The sequence below is a fragment of the Sinohyriopsis cumingii genome, chromosome 1, assembly GCF_028554795.1.
Source record: "Sinohyriopsis cumingii isolate HCF-2022 chromosome 1, ASM2855479v2, whole genome shotgun sequence".
NCBI lineage: Eukaryota > Metazoa > Mollusca > Bivalvia > Unionida > Unionidae > Sinohyriopsis > Sinohyriopsis cumingii.
Window position 1 is genome coordinate 34956716 of NC_142961.1, and position 21496 is coordinate 34978211.

The 21496-nt window shown below is 36.0% G+C and overlaps 1 protein-coding gene across 1 annotated transcript in view; it reads right to left on the minus strand.

Moving 5' to 3' along the window:
• Positions 1 to 21496, minus strand: part of LOC149806685 (uncharacterized) — a 379423-nt gene that overhangs the window by 201734 nt on the left and 156193 nt on the right. Inside the window, exon 8 of the mRNA XM_089956535.1 lies at positions 2119 to 2199. Coding sequence (XP_089812661.1) covers positions 2119 to 2199 — 81 coding nt within the window. The remainder of the gene's footprint in view (positions 1 to 2118; positions 2200 to 21496) is intronic.

Here is a 21496-nt window from a genome sequence, read left to right on the forward strand (position 1 = left end):
CATTAATATTGAGCTTTGACCATAAAATCCCCAGACCCCTAAGATACCTTAAGTACAAGCCATCCACAAAATATAGTCAGGGTACAAGGTATAGAACTAGTCATTATGCATAAAACATTTTTCTTCTTTCCATCAGTGACCATGATATCTGACCCCAAGATAAATAGGTGTCTTCCAAACTCCAAATGCAAACTATTCACAAAGTTTGGTACATGTCTTTCTTGTATAACTAATGCTACTTTGCAGAAACCATTTTTCTTCTTTCAGTTACAGTGACTCAAACCTTTGACCTTTTGATCACCAAATGGATATGCTTTTTTCTTATCTTATCCAAGATGCATGCTGTCTATAAAGTTCACAACTTATAAACGATAAAGAATTCAAGTCATGCAGAAATTCGTTTGCTAATCACTGTGATGTTTTGTCACTAAAATGGAGATTGATTTTTCTTGTCCTAAGTGAAAAAAAAAACACAACTAAGTTTGGTCCAGGTAAGAACTAATGCTATTGTGTGGAAAGCATTTTGCTTCTTTCAGTCACAGTGACCTTGACCTCTCACATTTTGACCCCCAAATCAATGGAGTTCTTTGTTTTTCCACAATGTTCGGTACTGAACATGATGGAGTGTGTGTGTGTGTGATTTGGATTTTTAATGTAGCTTTAGCAATTTTTTTGTCATATCGCTACGATGTCTGCAGTGTGGCAGTTTATAGTGATGTCTAGCACTGGGACATCATGCCGCAGACAGAACATGATGGAGAACTATCTCTTCTTTCAGTCACGATAGCCCCCATGCAAACCATCAGCAGTGTTTAAAGATCTTAAATTGTGCATGACTTGAGTTATTAAGCAGAATTCATTTTTTTTTTCTTACAGCCATACTGAATCTGACCTTTGAACTTTCAAGTCTGAAGTCAATAGAGTTTTCCCTCATCCTAAATGCATGCTACTGACAAAGTCAGATAGATGTCAAGGGAGAAAAACTAGAGTTATTGTGCTGAAACTAAATTGGTAACAGATGGATTGATGTCATAACATAATACTGGAGACATACAAAACAAAATAGTCTTACATACTATTTATTCAGCACAACCATGTTAGGAAAGACAATGCATCTCCAAAGTTGAGAGTTCCCAAAACAAAGGACACTAACTCTTTTAATATGTATATACACATGATGGGACATCATTATACTATCAGCAGTGTGCACTAAGTATGAAGAGTTTAAGCCAAACAAAATGTACCCATAATAAAAATATCTTATGTGCACTTAGCAGGAATAACTTGCAATACAATACACAGAAAATGCTCTATGGCTACAAGTCTCCTCTGGCTCAGGATATATTTACATTCTAATAAGTGATTTTATTCATATTCACACCATTTATACACTTTTTATTATGTTAATCAAGTTAAAGTGTTGCTAAATTATATCAACACTAAATGTTGATTATGAACAAGAGTTTAGCTCTCACCACTGACCATCTATCTGACAACCATCAGACATTGTTCAAAATGGTAATTACCAATTAAATGATTGTACATCATTTAAAATACGCAATATGATAGCTATGATGTTCCTTCATGCAGTAAATTATGATAATTACATCAGTTCTTATTACACAAGTTAACAAATTAAAAGTGGATGGTTCATGTTTCAACTAATCTTGACAGTGGGCTGTTTTCCATAACCATAATTCTCTAGTACTGAATCAGAAAAGATCATACTTGTATAATTGTTTAATCTTTGTTGTTTTATTTGAGAATTTAAAACAATGTTCATGGTGCTTTGGGATATTTGCTGGGATTCATTAAAGAGTAATTAAGGATGACTAATTTAGCATTTATCATTCAAGGAAAATATGAAAAAAAGTAATTAAGTTTATTTTAAAATAACAAAAAAATAATTCTATTGACAGCTTAAACACTATCTGACAATAAAGGAATTATAATTTATCCATCAAAAAAGTATATATATATATATATATATATATATATATATATATATATATATATATATATATATATATATATATATATATATATATATATATATAACCTCATTTTTTATTCTGTTTCAGTTCATTCTGTTTCTACCTAGTGACAATTTTGTTTTACCAAATCTGTGTTCAGCATTAATCGTCTTCTGAGGAGTTCCAACCTTCTGCTTTCATTCGTGGTTTGGTTTTTTCTTCTCTCCTGCAAAAGAGTAGGAAAAAAAGTAAATTGTCTTTGTACCAGCTGCATGGGTTACAGTACGTTCTTAATTTAAATACTAACTTGCAGCTAATTAAGTGTGCTGATTTTCAATTCAGACAGGCTTTTGGTTCACTGGAAGAATGGTACTAACAGCTGCCTCGCTTGGCGCTCAGCATTAAGAGGTTAGTGTTAGGACTGGTCAGCCTGGTGTCAGGATAATGTGACTGGGTGGGGCATCATGCTACATGCCTGTGGCATGGTGCTTGAGTTCTAGACATCACTATAAACTACCACACTGTAGACATCATCGCAATATGACTGATTTTTTTTTAAAGCCACACTAAAAATCCAAGTCACACACATAGCCATACACACAATGAAGAATTTCTGAGTTATTTTTTCTGAACTAGTTACAAAAATAGAGTTACAACAGCACAATATTTCAAAGTTAACAATAAAGACTAATCACCTGACATTCTTTGATCTTCTTACTGGCTAAAAATATTGGTGCAAAATTCCATTTTGATGAGTATTGTTTTTATCTGCATTTCATTTGTACACATGACGTCATGCGTACAAATACTGTACATTATTTTCCATTAAGTAGAAAATTGAGAATAAAGACTGTTAACTTGGCACAGTTCTAACTTCTGACAGATCAAAATGGTTGACTCAGATTTTTAATCAGTGTGCTTTCATTTATACAGAATACACCATGCTCCTGAAGACTCCATATTTTATAACAGATATCTGCAGTGACCTAGGGATGCTAAACAGCCTGTTAGAGTGATACATTAATCTTCTTTTACCAGGGTTTGTTTATGAGCTGTCAGGCTGCATACTAACCCATATAAACCTTGGTTTCTGTTGAATTACTATGTGACAGTATCTGATGTAATGAAAGAGGGAATAATGTTCTATCCTAACAGAAAGCTGACAAAATATTTAGGTTGGGTATTTTTATATGGGAAATAACTCCATATATGCACTATACAGAGAGGGCAAAGAGCAGACAACCAACTTGTGGTTTAAATGACCCTAATGGAGGGGAGGAGAGGATACCATCGACTCTAACCTGTCAGAAACGTTGAATTTGGAGGGACTAGCAAACAAGCAGGTTATGCAGGCATGCTGGACAATTGAGTTTGATCACTCACTTGATTTCATGACGAAATTTGTCATCTCAGTATAAACAGGATGGCTGGTTGCATTTTGCAATAATGTTTTGATAATTATTTGCTGATAGAAACATATCCTTCAAGTACCTTGTACAATTTTGTATTGTTTAGTAGAATAAATTACATATTTTACATAGAAGGACTCATGTTATTATACTCTATATCTCTGCTGAGATCCCTATTTATTCCATCCCTTAATTTCAAATGTTTATTATACAACTGATCTGAGCAATAGCACTGTGGTCAATCATCCCCTTGATAATGATAACCACCAACACCCATGTTAACACAGATCCACAGACATTAATAGACAAAGTCAATCTCATACACCACCAACTTAACGGCATATCATTTTATAAATATTCTAACAAGTCGTAACTTTGACTCCATTCCTAATGTGAAGGGGTAAACAAAACATACATTAAAACAACCTATTATAGCTCACTAGGCTTAGATTGAAATAACAGCATAAAAAATAGTAATCTACAGGTTACACTTGGTTCAGAGATTTTTCTCAAGCTCAAGGACTGCCCAGTTACAGTGTGTGTGTTGGGGGGCTTGAATATTATAACCCCCGAAACTATAAACAGATAGCTTTAAAAAATCTCACTCTAATTTGTGATAAAAGAACATATTTTATCCAATTATTTTATCTGAAAAAAATAGGAATCTGAAAGCAAAAACTAAAACATATTGCTAGTCTGAAAATAAATCCAAGTTGCCCCCTCCCCACCAAAATAATTGGTTGGTCTCTTAGCAGACAGTTTCTTGTTCTCCATACATACAGCAATTGTTGCTGTTGTAGGGTTTAATGCCACTTTTTAGCACAAGATAGGTTAAACATGGCGACCAGTATAAATGGTGGAGGAAGAACCCTGGAAAACACCGGAAAGAACCACCGACCTACAAGAAGCTATTGGCAAGCTTTCTCACATACCCACATTGGTCAAACCCAAGGCTCAAACCCATACAGACAGAGGTGAGATGGCAACTTGGGGCCCCTACAGCAATTGTAGAAAATGTAAAAAAAAAAATATTTCTTCTATTTGTGAAGTCTGACTTAAATTGCCAAAAACTGTTTAAAATATTAAATCCAGTTTCTGCCTGGTTAATGCTCCAAATGATTGTTTGCTGTGAAGGCTATATGAAATAACATTATGTAAAGCACTTCACAACGAACATCTCTTGAAAGTTTGACAACATTAAATAAATTTGTTTTGAAGAAGCTGTCAAAATCAGGTTTCTCACCTGGCTACTGTGTGGACCAACATACAATCACTTGTTGGCAGATTACGATATAATAAATATTCTTCTGATACTTATATAAAAATGCTATCAGTGTATTTTAGGGGGAGATATGAAAACATGTATTTACTACCTGGTTGCTATGGAGTTTTAATGGTTGCTATGAAGCCATCAAAATCAGAACTTGCCTAAAAATATTTCATGAATGTTAAATCAAATATAGTTATTTCTTTAAATGTCAAAGTGCATCTTTGATCTGATTGTTATGGAAACTAAAATGATGTCACTTCACAAGTTCATAAGGGACAGATGATAAAAGAATAATGTATGATCTTGTATTTGTCATATCACCCTCTTTATGAAGCTCCAGAAGCTGGAACACTCCTTATATTGTAAGCTTATTTCACAAATATCTTTATGTGAAGAGTTCTTTGGTCCCAAACTTTGTATTGAAATTATGAGATACTATCAAATCTAGATATACAGCAGGCTAAAGTTGCATGAAAATACCTTCACTGGTTCAAATATTATTCACAATTACATGGACCAAGGGTGCTACTTCATATTTTTCCTAGCTGTGACCTTAAGCTGAGACTGGTCTGTGGTATTGCAAATTATGATATATAACTAGTTCAAGCTTCATTAAAATGTCTTTAGTAGTTTAAGTGGCATTCTCCAGAAAATGCACAAAATTACATAATTACAAATTCCCTTGTTTTTCTGTAAACTTAATTAGTGGTTAGGGGTCTGTATACAGTCTGTGACAAATTGTCTAGTGATGATATATACACTGGCAGAGTTTCATTAAATCTCTCCAGCTGTCACAAAGTTATGTGCTAGACAAGTGCATGTTAACAGAAGGATGGAATGACGATATGTTAACATAATATTCCTAATTTAAGATGGTTGTAAAATAAAATGCATCATTAGTCATAATTTAACATGACACTGCAAATGTTCTTGGTTTGACCCCAAGAAACGACACAGAACATAGTATGAAAGACTCTGTATCAACTGCATACATCTGTCTTAATATCTTAAACTTCTTAAGTACAGCATGGATATAAAAAACTGAATATCTTACCATTTAAGATAGAATCAGGAAAGTGCTATCTGAAATGTCAGATTATCATGGACATAAGCTTATTTAGTTTCATCCTTCTAAATATTAGATTTTAGTTCAAGACTTGGCAAGAAATGTATGCTTAATGGCATGTGACCATAACCTTGTGGCTAAAATTATGAAAGTCAGTGTGAAATCTGTATAGTGTTGGATGGATAGTCAAGACATCACAATAAAATAACCTTGATAAAACTGTTACCTTAACTTTGCAGAGGGGATCTTGATAGTAGTATAAAATAAACAGTCCAAAATATCTTATTTTCCTTGCTTGAACAGCTTCTGAACTAAAGCCCACCATGAAAAATAATCATGATCTGTCATACTGGATCATGAAAGAGTGTTATATGACATGACTTCTGGTTCTGATGCATGAATAAAAATATTTCTTCATCTCACTAACCTTGAGAATTTGTGAGATACAGGCAGGACACACAAATAGATAATGCTGATCTATGATCTCCTTGATGAAAATACCATGAAAGTAAATGATACACTCAGAAGTTATACAAGTTAAATTAAATTGCCCTCCATTTACTTTAGAGTTACAGTCTTATTGACTGTCCTCATATAAAAAAGGGAGACAACTTCACGCGTGACTGATCTTGCTGAAAGGACCATGATATTGAGGAACTGGTACAACTACCAAGGAAATTGCAGAAATGGAAATCAAGGTAACAACAACCGATTGTCATGCCAAAGGTAGAGAAGCATTTAAGAGAGTAACTGCATCTTTAGAAGGTCATACGGGGGCAGGTAACCATCCTGAAGGCCAGAATACACTATTTCAGTGTTAATTCTTCCAACAATAACATTGTTTACTTAACCAATTCGGCCCCAATCCCATCTGTAGATGTGATGAGGCTGTACCCTATTTCCGAGCTCTGCAGCATCAAGGTCATTTAAGATACAACATGGGTGGTATTACAAAACAGCAAACAGACATAGCTCTAAAATGATACCAAATAATCTGGAAGTTCTAGTTGCACTACAAAATACAGAGGGAAAAGCCTCATTTTTTGGACCTGGGTTATTTTCACCCAAAATTCGCTCGTGGTCGGAATGCGATTTTGTGTCCGGATTTTAGACATTTTGGCCTCAGATATAAGGCAGACCGGTCTGAACACTGCACACAAACAGGTGATCCTTTGCAAAAACTAGGATAACGTGGGCATGTGGAATAAAGAGCGGTCTCCATACGAAAATAATGGGTCCATTAAGCAAAAAAAAAAAAAAACTTCAACTTTTACCTTTCTGCTCATGCACAAACAAAATAGCCAATGGAAAATGATGTTTCTAATACAACTAGGCATTAGTCTCATGGAAAATCTGTTGAAAGCTGATGTATTATGATGTATTCAGAAACAGCCTCCCAAATGTCTTTCCTACGCACATTTCAGGCAAAAACAACAAAAATCTCTGGGGCCGAATGAGTTAAACAAGGCCCGGTCACGGCCCTTATTAACAGTGGGTCCATGGTGACTACTGCATTTAAAAGTTTTATTTGTCACTTAGTGATTAGTCAGTGCTCCACTCTCTCAAGTCACTGCGTCTCAAAGTCACTACTGAAGATGGTTTTCTTCTCACTTACCTAGGATACATTGTGATTTTGAATTTAGTTTCCCATTTTTTGTGGTACCGGATACGGAGTCCAACCATACCTGTCCTGTAGTTATGGGACAAATGTCATTTGTTTGTGTAGGGATTACATGCTGGATAATTCTCCTATGGATAGAATTCCAGGTGCATGGAAGATCACTATGGATAGCATTGTGTGAGTCGTTTACAATCAAATCTACCAATGCGCATACTGTCAACATTGCGCCATATGAAACTATTACTATCAACAGCATTGCCAGCAATGTTGATGCTCATGTAACAGAAGTGATTATAGAGAACTTGGGAGACTCTGAACATTTTACAGTTTGTCCAAGAGTAATCAGGGTTAATCAACAGGGTTCACATTCCAAAGTTCAGGTTCAACTGTTTCAATAGGTCTGCCAAATGTGTGACAATAATACCTAAGTCTGATATATGTCTCATAAAAGTGGTTGACAACTTAGCTTCTAATTATTCCCCCAGCAGGTCAGAGAACAGTTTACATTCTACTGGGGAAGATATGAAGATTAAAATTGACATGGAAAAGCTGACCCCAGAGCAAATGGATAGACTCAGACATGTATTAGGTAAATGGGACAGCATATTTTCGAAGGGCCCCACAGACTTGGGAAGGACTGACCTCATCAAGCATAAGATAGTACTCAACGATGATAAATCGTTCCAACAACCATACAGAAGAATAGCCCCCCCCCCACCTTCCGGGGATGTATGAGGAGGTGCATCAGCATATCCAGCGAATGCGAGGGTATCTGATAGCCCTTACTCCTCTAATGTTGTGTTGGTCTGGAAATGAGATAACAGCCTATGTTTCTGCATTGACTACAGGACCCTCAATGCAAAGACCTAGAAGGATGCCTACATGCTTCCATGGTTTGATGATACTGGCGATATATTGCTAGGGGTCAAGTTCTTCTCCAAGCTTGGACCTAAGATACTGGCAAGTCAATATGGAGGAAAAACACAAGGAATACACAGTCTTCTTTGTAGGTCCACTCAGCTTTATGAGGCAAAGTTCACGAGTTTTGGTTTGTGCCATGCTGGAACTACATTTCAACGTCTTATTAAGAAATACATGGAAGAAATACACTTCATGGGGTGCCTACATTTGCACGCTTATACCAGCTTGGTCTTAAGCTGAAACTCTCTAAATGTGAGTTGCTCATCTCTTCCGTTGTTTATCTGGGTCACATTATAGCTGAGGAGGGTATCAAGACTGACCCTGAGAAAACACCTGCTAACAAGACTTGCTGAATGCTTAACAGCATTAAGGATCTGCATCAGTTTTGGGGGATTCACGGTTTACAATCAAGAAGTTTTCGCAGATAGTGCATTAAATGCTTTATTAGAGGGTCATGGAATGACCAAGGCATGTTGAAAGAATAAGTCCAAAATGAAACAAGTAGCTCCTTGACTTGGGGCACTGCCCAAGAAACCACCTTTGCGACCCGTATAGACAAGTTAACCTCTACCCCGATCTTAGCATTTGCTGACTATGCTAAACCATTTATCGTGCACACTGATGCTAGCAGCTCTGGTTTAGGTGCAGTCCTATATCAAGAGCAAGATTGTGTAAAAAGGGTCATTGCTTGCGCAAGTCGCATATTGAGACCCAGTGAATGGCATTATCCAGTCCATAGGCTCGGGTTGTTGGCATTAAAATGAGCTGTGATGGATAAATTCTGTGACTATCTCATTCATAGGTTCCTCCTTCAAGGTGGTCACGGACAGCAACTGAATGACATACATCCTTTCGACAGCAATGCTGATCATTTCACCAGGTATGATCAGGCTGTTCCTTGCCCCAATCAAATGGCTCAGACTATTGCTAAAGCACTTTATTCAAAATTACAGTATTCCAGAAAGGCTTTACAGTGATCAGGGATGTAATTTCGATGGTAGGGTTACAAAGGAGCTTTGCAAATTAGTGAACACACAGAGTCTCGCTCCTCCCCATTTCACCCAGAGGGAAATGGTGCCTGCAAACACTTCAATGGAATGCTCTTAAAAATGCTAAGGACACTGGAGAAGATCAAAAACAAGATTGGAAGTTATACATTGCTCCAATTGTCCATGCATATAATGCTACTAAGCATGATTCCACTGGATTCTCACCCCATGTACATGGAAAAACTGAAAGACCGCCTCCAATTGGATTACACAGCCGCTGCGAGGGAATTGAGCAATAGCCATTTTGAGAACAAGGTCCAGTACAATAAAAAGGTCTTAGTGCTGTGAATGTTAGACTAAAGGAGAAACAAACATTAGTTGACAATTGGACCAAGGACATAAATCAGGTGATATCGATCCCCAATTCTGATATGCCAGTGTACAAGGTGAAAATGTTGCAGATCCAAAATCTGTATGCATACTGCATCGTAATATGCTTTTGACACTTTGACTATCTTCCTTGTGAACCAGCCCTCTTGATATTGGTTCAGAAAAACCCGAGTGTACAAAAAGTTACCCCTTCAGAGTTGAGTTCTGAATCTCTAGGTTCTGATTCAGACATCAACAGGTATGTTCTGCCACAGAGACAACCCAGTTGGGTCGGAAAGGAGATTGTTTGACCCCATGTACCCTCCACACAGACCGTCCCTGATGGTAGATCTCTATTACTGACCCGCATATTAGCCAGGCTCTTGAAAGCGCAACCTTTCAAAATAGTGGGTCTAGGCAATATGAAAGTAGCTTCAATGAACCAACGACTCATTTTTCTACCCACCTACATGCCTCGCATGAGAGCACTCAGCTTGGATACCTGAAGGTGTCTATTGAAAGGTCAGTTTGAAACCTGATCGTATTAGAGGGAAACACAGAGTGTCGGTCCGCAAGGTTAGTCCAGAGCCCACCAGCACCACAGGTGTCATGGGAAGACTCAGGCCAGCATGGTGTTCTACCAGAGACCAAAAAACACCCAACCGGCTAGGCCAGTGGGTGTATTCACAGATAATTTAATGTGCGAGTTACCGAGATCGTATCTTTTGGGCATTCTCTTTGTTTTAATTTAGTAAGTAGGAGTGATTCTCAATATCCCATTTATTGTCAATCTAACACAAAAATATAAATACATATAAAGAAACAATGTGACATCATTATGTAAATAACTGTAGTTTCAATTTCAGTTGTTTTATGTATTTAATATTTTGCTGGGAAATTTAGCTTATTAAGCTCTGTAGGTCCGTTTGTTTCTTACTTGTCCTCCATGTCACTGCAGAATGATGGATAAATGTGAGGGTAGTGGTATTCTGGGGAGAATCAGGTGGTTTTGAATCCCACTGGGGCTGACTTACTAGGTCAGTCATGCTAGTACCACTACAGAAGAAAAAGAAAGGGAATACTTAGTAATAGAAAACCATTCTTGTATGGTTTTCATTTAAAATGAAAGAGGATGAACTTTCATATTTTTTTTAATGGTTGCTTTTAAATCTTGATATCATGTGAATAACTGTCATGATTGATGTTTTTATTTATTTCTGAAGACACGATGTCTAGTTTCTTTTTTCTTTGGGTGCAAGCACAAATTTGTTAAATGTCAGGAGACATTTATACTTAGGGAGGGAGTATGTTACCCAGGTGCATGTTTGTTATGAGTGAGCACGTGACTGATTAGTGCATGAAGAGGGTGATAATGTTGAGTGCATGGCTCCTAATAAAAGCCCTTGGCTCTCTGGACAAATGACATCTTATTCATTCTGTCTACACCTATGTGGCAAATACAATTCGTGAGAACTGTACTATCAGAATGTTTAGGGTCTTCGTGTCTGGTTTTTTTCTTCAATAGTTTTTCTTCTTTTGTATCTTATCGTTGATGCTAAATAAACCCCACAACCAGACGGTGTTGTTTTTGCTTCTTTTTTGTACAATACCTGGTTCACACACATGATCATACACCATCAAGCTATGATTTACTGGGGAAACATTTATTTCCATAATCTTTAAGAAAAGCTTCTGGGCAACAGTTTTCACACACACACACACACACACACACACACACTCACTCACAGATACACATATAACAAAAATTATACTGACCTGAGAACTAAGACCTGGCCTTTAAGATAGGTCCATGAAAATGCCAAGTGACAACAACAAATCATGATGCATAGCAGCTATACCAATTTTTATTTAAAGTTTGCAAGTTACAACTCCTCTGACCTTCAAGTGAGAACAATGAAATAGGCAAATTTTACAAAAAAGTTGACCAATTTTCATGTAACTGCTTCTATCGAATTCCAAGTTACAAATAGCACACTAGATGTAACCCTAATCTGTAACCTTAACCTGCAAGAACACAGTTTCTTAACTTTCATGAACACAAACTCTAGTTCCAATCTGTACATTTACAAAGCATCATCTGGCCAGTATATTAGTTTCAGAATAATTTTGGAATTTTTTAACAAAATTACACAAATATCCATGCACTTTGATACCATATTTTCTTCAAGAAGCATGTGGACACTGTCACTTAATTGTACAGTTTTCACATTGCTTGTGTGAACATCAAATTCATTATAACCCGAAGTGAGATACAGGAAAGTAGAAAAACAATTAGAATTAGGTAAATGACAAGACACTGCATATCACAGTTCTTCCAATCTTATAAGCTAAAGGCTGGACAGATCCAGGGTCAACTCTTTCAATACTTCAATGTATATTATGTTCTAGTGGCTTAAACTATGTAACAAGACCCAACAAGCATTCTATAATACAAAATATAAATTTATTTCCCTAACAAATTAAGTCAAAACAAGTGAAAGAATTAAAAGTAACTTACAGTATAGTATGAATTGTTAAAATGTCTAAATGTGCTATCGATTTCACAGTAATCTGGGAATGCGCCAGAAGTAATCCAAATCACAAATGTCCTTTCATGGTAATCCAACAAAATTAAATAAATATCCAAGTCCTTGAATAATTTACTTTTTATTTACATTAAAATCTTGTAAAATATTATTATTTATTTCTTTGGAAAAACTGTATGTATGTCTGTATGTATATATATATATATATATATATATATATATATATATATATATATATATATATATATATATATATATAAACAAACGCACAGCACTTGGCCACATTTTTGTACAGATCAATAGCTAGAGACATGATTCTTGACCTTGCAAATGTGTATAATAAAACAACAATATGACAGTCATACATGAACCGTTCCAGTGTCCTAAGTGGTTAGAGCATCCATCTCGGATGCAGAAGGTTGCAGGTTCGAATCCCAGCCAAGTCATATCAAAGACATAAAAAATGGTTCTAAAAGCTGCCTCGCTAGGCTCTTAGCAATAAGTGGTTAGTGTTAAGACTGGTCAGCCTGGTGTCAAGATAATGTGACTGGGTGGGACATGATGGGAGACACTGTCTGCAGCATGATGCCCCGGTGCTAAACATCACTATAAACTGCCACACTGCAAACATCGTAGTGATATGACTGAAATTTTCTTAAAGCTATGTTAAAAATCCAAATCACACATACACACATAGTCAAAAACATAATCAGCATTTACAAATACAGAGGAACTATAATATGCTGAATTATGTTCTCAGTTTTGGCATACAATGATGAATTCACTTGGATTTGCAACCACTGCATAAGTGGTTAACTTTGTTAAATTTTGGTTACTTCATGAACCTTTCTTCTTCTTGAAAATAACTGCTTAAATAATTTTGTCTGTAGGCATTTTGTTGGAATCAGCATCATTATAATTCACTTAAGAGTTTGAATGACACTGCGTATTTGCCAATACCATGCATGGTCAACAGTGCAAACAACTGCATTCCTAGTTGACTGAACATAATAAAAACACAAAGATCTAAACGAAATTTAACACTGCTTAGGAAAAATGAAAGTGTCATCAAACATTTGTAAAGTGTCAAAAAGAAAAGGGCACAAAAAAAACAGCTGCATTCTGAAATAAGAGCAAGTCATCATATCCCTCTAAATATAACCAGCTGGAACACTATTTCTCTGGAGTGGTAACTACTGTATACTATGTGGACCTGCTTACAAGTCAAGCTGTAAACAGCACAGACCCAGATCTGTCATTCCATAATGTGCCACTATATCTGGGTCTATTCAATTTGTTAGGAGTAGTCAGCAGAACAAAGAGTATATACAGTAGAAATATGACCTCCATAGTGGTAGCAAGTTCAGCCAAACAGAAGCAAGAATTCACCTCATTGATGTACAAGGATCTCACTCATATCAAATTTGTCAGATTAAATCTGATTAAAACTGACACAGAAATATTGGGTCTAAAGTGGTAACAATCAGTTGCTGATGGCCTGACCAACTCACAACAAACAAGGATGACACACAATGCATACCTGCCATATTCTCAGAGTGCTGGGTGGTTTTGAGACTTGAAGTGTTGCAAGGTCGGGGGTGTGTGTGTGATAGGGTGTATGGCTATCTTTCCATATGAGCATATAGAAAATCAAATTTGAATAAAAGAAAATGACGTGTCTTTTTTTAACCTTTAATATACTTACCAAACAAAAAAATTTGGTACTCAAAGCAGTGTCAGATATCACAGGCAATATATCTGCAAACACTCACAAATGAGAACCCCACTGACATCGAATACAAGCACACATCAAGTTTCTGCCCTTAAAATACATCGAATGGCAACATATTGGCTTAATTAGATGAAGTCTTTGTTACTCTCAATAGTTCAGCTGGGGGTTTGAAGGTAATTTGTCATTAGTGTCTATCTTTGCATTCACTAGAGACTGGATGGTACATGTTGTTAACAGATCCATAATGGGTTCTCTGAGCCATGCTTCCTGGTCAAAGGTGAGTTGTTCTTGATGATAGTAACATTAACATTGTTGAAACTGTATCACTGATACAGAAGCAGTCTGACCAGAGGATATGCTTGTCTCTATAGAAAGATGACTATACATCATATTTGGGACTGACTATTTCATTGGGGGATGAGGGAGGGGCATAATATTGGTGGCTTTACAGGTAAATACAGCAGTAATAAATGCCTTCTGTCCAATATGGATGTTAAAACTTCATCAACACAAACTTTGCAAAAACAAACATGTGCTTATCATTGCAATTTTTTTTTGCCTGAAGAGCATGGGTCAATTAACAGTTTGTATTTTAACAAGATTAAGATAATGAATAATAATAGAGGAAACTAATCTGAATGCCGAATTCCATGTGTTGAACATATTCTGGTTTGTCCAGATGTTACATACAGGTGTGTTGAACACATTCTGGTTTGTCCAATGTTATATACAGGTGTGTTGAACACATTCTGGTTTGTCCAGATGTTATATACAGGTGCTGGCTGCTATTTTGATGAATGTCATTAACTCCAGTATGTACAAAGAATTAATTGCTACCACTTTCTGCTGTGCTTCACAAAATAAAACTATGTCAACCAGTAGTTCTGAAATTTATTTTTGCTGGCTTTACTTGCTTTGCTGACAGCTTATTGGTTTCTAAATCACTTAAAAAATGAATCATACTTTAACACTATTGACTGAAATAATCAATCTTTTTATTTTACATATACAGAAATGTTGCTGCTGTTCAAAAACATGCAGATAAACTTTAATACAGATGGCTTAAGACAATGATATGTAATAAATTTTGTTCCTCAACAAATATCTTTAAGCAGCATGTCCTTTGATTTACATAGTAACTTCAAACAAACTGGTTTCTTAACACATTAACCCCTGGCGACGAGTATACTCGTCGTACTTTACACCCCTGATCTCCCGCGAGCCTCGCTAAAGTGGCTGAGTTTGCATAGCTTGTCTCCCGAGCGCCGAGTTTAAGAGGCAGTATTTAGCAAGGCCTTTCTCCCGCACGACGAGTTAACTCGGCGCAAACCATTGGTCGATTTAAAGCCATTTCCTACTAATGCAGGCAGTTTAACCAATCAAATTTTAGCTTACATTGATAGAGCACACATTGCTGAACAGCGGGAAATTTTTTTCACTTCGATATCAGTTGATTTAGTGAAAATATTTCGATTTCAAAATGATGCAAATTGATGAGAATCAGCCTCTAGGAGCAGACTTTTTCTTGACGGATTCTGATGGATAATTTTCTGGATTTTAATCAGACGAGATTGATAGTGACATCGAAAAAGCTACTGAAAATAACAGCGGTAGTGACGAAAATGAGAATGTTGAAGAAGAAGAAGAAAATGAAAGTAGAGCTGATCGATGATCGTAAATGATAAAACACACATTGACAAGAGGCTATACCAACTTACCAAGGACCAGCAACGGATTTAGACCCTGATGCAAATGCATTTGATTTCGTGGAGCTTCTTTTTTCTTTTGAATAAATGTTTGGGAAATATACGTTGTTAACATGAGTGTTCATAGTTCAAGGTTTGTTAAGTGTTTTATTAGTTTTAAAAATTTCAGTGAGAATTCTTAGGAAGAAAGGTAAGTAAAGAGCAAATAAAATATGCCCATTTGTGTACAGTATTCACAGGATGTTTAGTTTACAAGAGACGACAAGTGGAATTTTTGTGTACATAAAATATAATTATTTCATGTGTTGATGGTGTTAATAATTCTTTGTGAATTCATAATGGATTTTATCGATTATTCACGGCAAGAGAAGCAAATTGGCAAGTACATCATTTGTTTTCACCATCATGCATTAGTTTTATTTCTGCATGTGGCATGAAATTTATACCATTATGTATGTAAGTTTATTGAGAACTGCCGTGCCAAATTTGAGCTGAATTAAATGAATGCAAATAAAATAATAACAATTTTATTGTAAGTAGCCCCTCTATAAAAATCTGCAATCCAATTGCTGTCAGCTAGTCTCAGGGATACAGGCACTGGAAAGGCTAACACTGCTCTAGGTGATCTCTGCAAGTATGCTTCAGGGGACTGCCTAGCTGTTTGGCTCAGGGGTTAATGTGTTTTAACACATTAACCCCTAGCAACAACTTTACAAGGCAGGAGGTAGTAGCCTACTGCCAAGCTCTATAGCGTCATGGTCATGCATGATACACTAAAGTGGGTGGTATTATAGAAAAGTAGACAGATGTAGCTCTACAATGATACCAAATAATCTGGAATATCTAGTTGCACTACAAAATACAGATAGAAAAACCTCATTTTTTGGACCCGACTTTTTTAAAATCCAAAATTCACCTGTGGTTGGAATCTGATTTTGTGTCCGGATTTTAGACTTTTTGGTCTCAGATCTTAAAAGCAAACCGGTATGAACTGCAAACAGACAGATGAGCCTTTGCAAAAAGTAGGATAAGATGGGCATTTGGAATAAAGAGTGGTCTCCATACTAAAATAATGGCTCTGTTTAGCAAAAAAAACCAAAAGAAAACAAAACAGCCAACTTTTACCCTTCTGCTCATGCACAAGTCAAATAGCCAATGAAAAATGATGTTTCTAACACAACTAGGCAGTATGTTATTGAAAGATTACAGGGGATTTAGTGTTTTCGGGTCTATTCAGAAATAGCTTTCAAAATGTGTTTCCTACTCGATTTTCAGGCAAAAATGACAAAAAGCTCCAGGGGTTAATGTGTTCAGCTTTGTGAACCTGATCAAAGCAAATTTCTTTCCCTTTCAATAACCTTTTAGATAACTTGCTGTATAAACTATCCCAAGGATAGTATTAAACATGAGCGCTTTCATATTGCAGGACAGTTTACCATTTACGCATGCTACATGTTATGGGCATTTACTGAGGTGGTTGTGTTTCTTTGTTCTCTCGAAGATTACAGAATATTATGTCAGGGATTTGAGAGCAAAAATTTATTTTAGTTTGATATGTGTTATGGCAGGTTGACATGTTTTGTTATGGCAGGATGACATGTTGTGTTACAGCAGGTACTGCAATGTAAGCAGAACCATAGCATAACTTCACACAGATTTATACCAGGTGAACTAACAACCTATCAAAATCATTTTCGCAAGAAAAAATTGTCAATGTGCCCTTAAATTTTATTGGTGCACTGCAGCCCTCATGATGAATGGATGGGTCAGATATGATGATGACTGTCACTATCAAAGAAAAGGAGCTAAAGGTAATAACCAGGTACAACAATAACAATATGAATGCTGTCTGACAATGGACACCTTAGAGACATAGGAGACAAAAAATTATAGCAAATCCTTTATGTACATCTACATCTATTGATAACTGAAATTTGGTATGCTGGCTGTTGTTGTTGGGTTTAATGCCATATTTCAGCACAAGATAGGCTATACATGGTGGCCAGTATTAATGGTGGAGGAAGTACCTGGGAACACCCCAGAAAGAACCACCAACCCACGAGAAGCTACTGGCCAGCTTTCTCACATACCCACATTGGCTGAATCCGAGACTCGAACCCACACAGACAGAGGTGAGATGGCAATGATCCGCAATGGTAAGCGCTTTAGACTACTTGGCCACTCGGGCCCCCCCCCTTGGTATGCTGGTATTGGATGTTAAAACTAAAGCAATGATCAAAGTGGATTCTAATTAATATATGATATTACTTAATTAAGGGTCACATTTTATGAGTTTTAGCTAGACTGGAGTATCTTTGCTAAAAATGTTTTGGGAATACAGACCCAGAAATTCTGTATAGATCATAAAGTGCTAATGAAATGCAGTATTTGTCAATACAAGTCACTACTTGTGGCAGAAATTTCAGATATTATGTCTTCATACTGTTTCGATATATGCCTACAGTTTATCACATTAAAGGTAAGTATGTCAATAATAGATTTTTCATCATGAGCAAACATATCCTTCTAGGCTTTCCTCCACAGTGGAATCTTTTGATTGGGGGTTAAGTCAACTCTCACAACCATCTCAACCACTGTCAAAGGCTTAATGCACACAGTAGGAGTAAATATTTGATGTCAATATTTCATACATAACTGACACATTCTCTCCTAGAAGCCATCAAAGGAGGGTAAACAACTGTTAAACTGTATACAGTATATACCAAAATGTGGGACTGATTCTCTCCTATTAAAACAAGAGAGTGCAATCAATCATAACTCACCTCTAGCAACCTTTCAGTATTCTCCAGTAGACACTGTCGACATTAATTATCATGCAGAAAATAAATTCAGAAGTAATCTTTATCTACAATGACCCTCTCTTCTCACTAATGTTGGTTTTTATGTTGATATTTTTAAAACTTAACTTTAAAATGGAACTATGTACCTATATATACTGTCAAACCTACCTACCTACCTATCTACATACATGCACACACACAAACATGCATGCATGCACATGTGCACACACACAATGTGGCAAAAAAAAGACATCAAACAATAAAAAGAACATTCTTTTCATGGTAAAGTTGGGGTACTACAATGAGTTAAGAAAATGATTTTTTCCAAATCAATAATTGTTCTTAAAATCTGTTTCAGAGGCTGTTATTCACCACCCCATGAAGTCCAACTGTACTGGGTATAAGTCAGGCATCAAATGGTCTAACAGGCTGTATTACAAGCAAGTTCATGCACCACTTTACTTTGATTAGCCACCATAGTTGAGACATTGCATGAAAAGCATGCAGTCCTCTAATCTAATTATTATAGTCATTTACATGTAACATAATTTGCCTCTAAATGTGTGTGACACACACACACATACACACAAACACAAGAAGCAAAATCAAAAATATGGAACATTTACCACTGATTCCAACTGCATTCCATGTAAGAGTATGCATTATATATGTACAGAGTATGAAAAGTCTATACAGAACTACATGTAAATACAAACTCTTAACATGTGTTATTATTGCATGTCACAGTAACTTCTTTGGTTGTAAGGGTGTAGAACAAACAGTGATACATCCAGTTATCAAGTTACATGATTTGAAAATAAACAGCACCCAGTAAATTATAATTTTAACAAAAAATGTCAAAAAAGTCAAAAAAGCAAGCACAAAAATATAGCTCACAAAAGCCTATGTTTGCAATAAGGGTGCAGTATTTACTTATCAAAATGCATTCTAATCACCAAACTTGATTCATTCTTGGTAAGAAAGAACAACGTACAGCAGGCCAAAATTTCCATTTTTTTGGTGTCATGAGCTAGATGTAAAAACTTAACGAATGCCAGCAAAAGAAGAAATATAGGTCATGATAAGATTATTTTGATGTACAGTAGGGTACTAACAGAGATCCATATAAACATAAATTTCATGATTCTAGCATGAACAATGCCCAAGAAATGAACATGGAACAGAGAATTTAAGCCAAGTCATTGAGTGTAAAATATGGGTCATCAATGACCTACTATTGGAATGTGGGAGTAATACTCACCAAGATGCATCCCTTCACTAAGACTTGATTCTATATAGGGTAGTAACTTGCATGTGAAGAACTTGTTTGGTTCAGAGCTAAAATCCTAACATGAGCTAGTGAATAGGTACAATAGTGGGCACATAGACCATTTTCATGCATGCATGGTACATTAATATATTACATTACTCTAGTTTATTAATTCAAGCATAAACAGTTAAAACTCCAAACTAAACCTAAGTGAAACATGAAATATGGGATGTAGTGACCTACCTTTTTATGAGAATGTAGTAATCATGAAGATGTATCCCATCTCCAAGTTTCATGATTTTAGGGTACAAAAAAAAACTATTTGGTCATGAGCTAATGCAAAATATAATATTTAAGGATGCAAATTTCTGTCAATCTATAATGAGCACATTAATTTGGGCCAGAGAACAATTAGATTTATGGGGACAAGTGCTTGTTAAATCACTATACTGCAATGATTTCTAATGTCTGTGTCAGGGAAGGAAGTGATTCTTAATTAAGCCTTCATTTACTTAGCCGTTAGACGACTAGAAAAGGGAAGGGTACCTTCGATTTTATATCGCAACTGTCAGATTTGAACTTTTTCAGATCTGTTGTTTGGAATTCTATAAGTCATGATGACTGCAATTCTGGTGCCTATTTATAAAAGGTGGTGAAATAAATTTAATCCTGATTGGTTACACTAAATAAGGAGTGTAGTTCCCACACAACCACACATAAAATCCTTGGGGTTAAAATGCCCCCATCGTAAAATCTAATCAGTCTGCAATTTTCCTGCAAGAGTGGAAATATAAGGGACTCCGAGACTGAATTTAGAAGAAATTCTCTCATAAAACATTGGTCAAAAGGAACGGATGTCTGGAAAGTCAACGGACACAATTTTGGTGGTAGAAGCAAACAAAGCTTGAAAGCACAAGGTATCTGCATCAATTTTATGTAGTTTGTTGATACCAATATAATGATTTGCTTGAATTTAATTGTTTATATTTGCATGAATTTATTTGTTTAAATCCGTATATCAATTCCCTTGAAATGAGTGTAACTGTGTTTGAGTTAATCTATCTGAATTTGTCCAATAATCTTCTTTATATAAGTTTGATGAGTTGTTTGAATTTGTCGTCTTCATTGTTATAGGAATCGAAGAATTTCATTCACCGATCTTTGATGATTTCATGTATGATAAAGACTTGAATGTGCATATTCGCTGAAAATAACATTGTTAAGTCACGTAATGAATTTCATCCATTCACTTGTGTAACTGAGACGATAACGGAACCATTATGTCTTGTGTAATGTTAATGGGAATCAGTTATGAAATAGCCATTAGGAAGTACATTAATCTTGTGAAACTAGGTTTGTTTATGGTCTGCCATGTTTAGCATGAACAGACAGCCTTTGGTCTATTTGAATTCCAATAGAACAATATCTGACATAACAAGAGGGTAGTAATGATCTCTTCCCAGTAGGACAAGTGACAGAAGATTTAGGTTGCCTCTGTTTATTTTGTAAGAGGACGTATCCACAGAAGTATCCAATGAAGTATCAATGTACTTACGTATCCACCTACCCACACAAAGTTTGAGGGCCGAAAGGAGGCGAGACAGTAGGGAGGTCAGAAAAGGGAAATGGTGAAAGGACCTAGAGGAACCACCATAGTGAAGTTGGAGTGGACTGGAATAAGCAGGTTATGAAGTTGTACAAGGCAATGACTTCAATCATTCACTCAATTATAAGATGAACCAATTCTGTCATTTAAACAGAGCACCTATTTAGATAAATATATTTGTGTTTGAAATTCGGTGAAAGATTTATTCCAAAAAGAA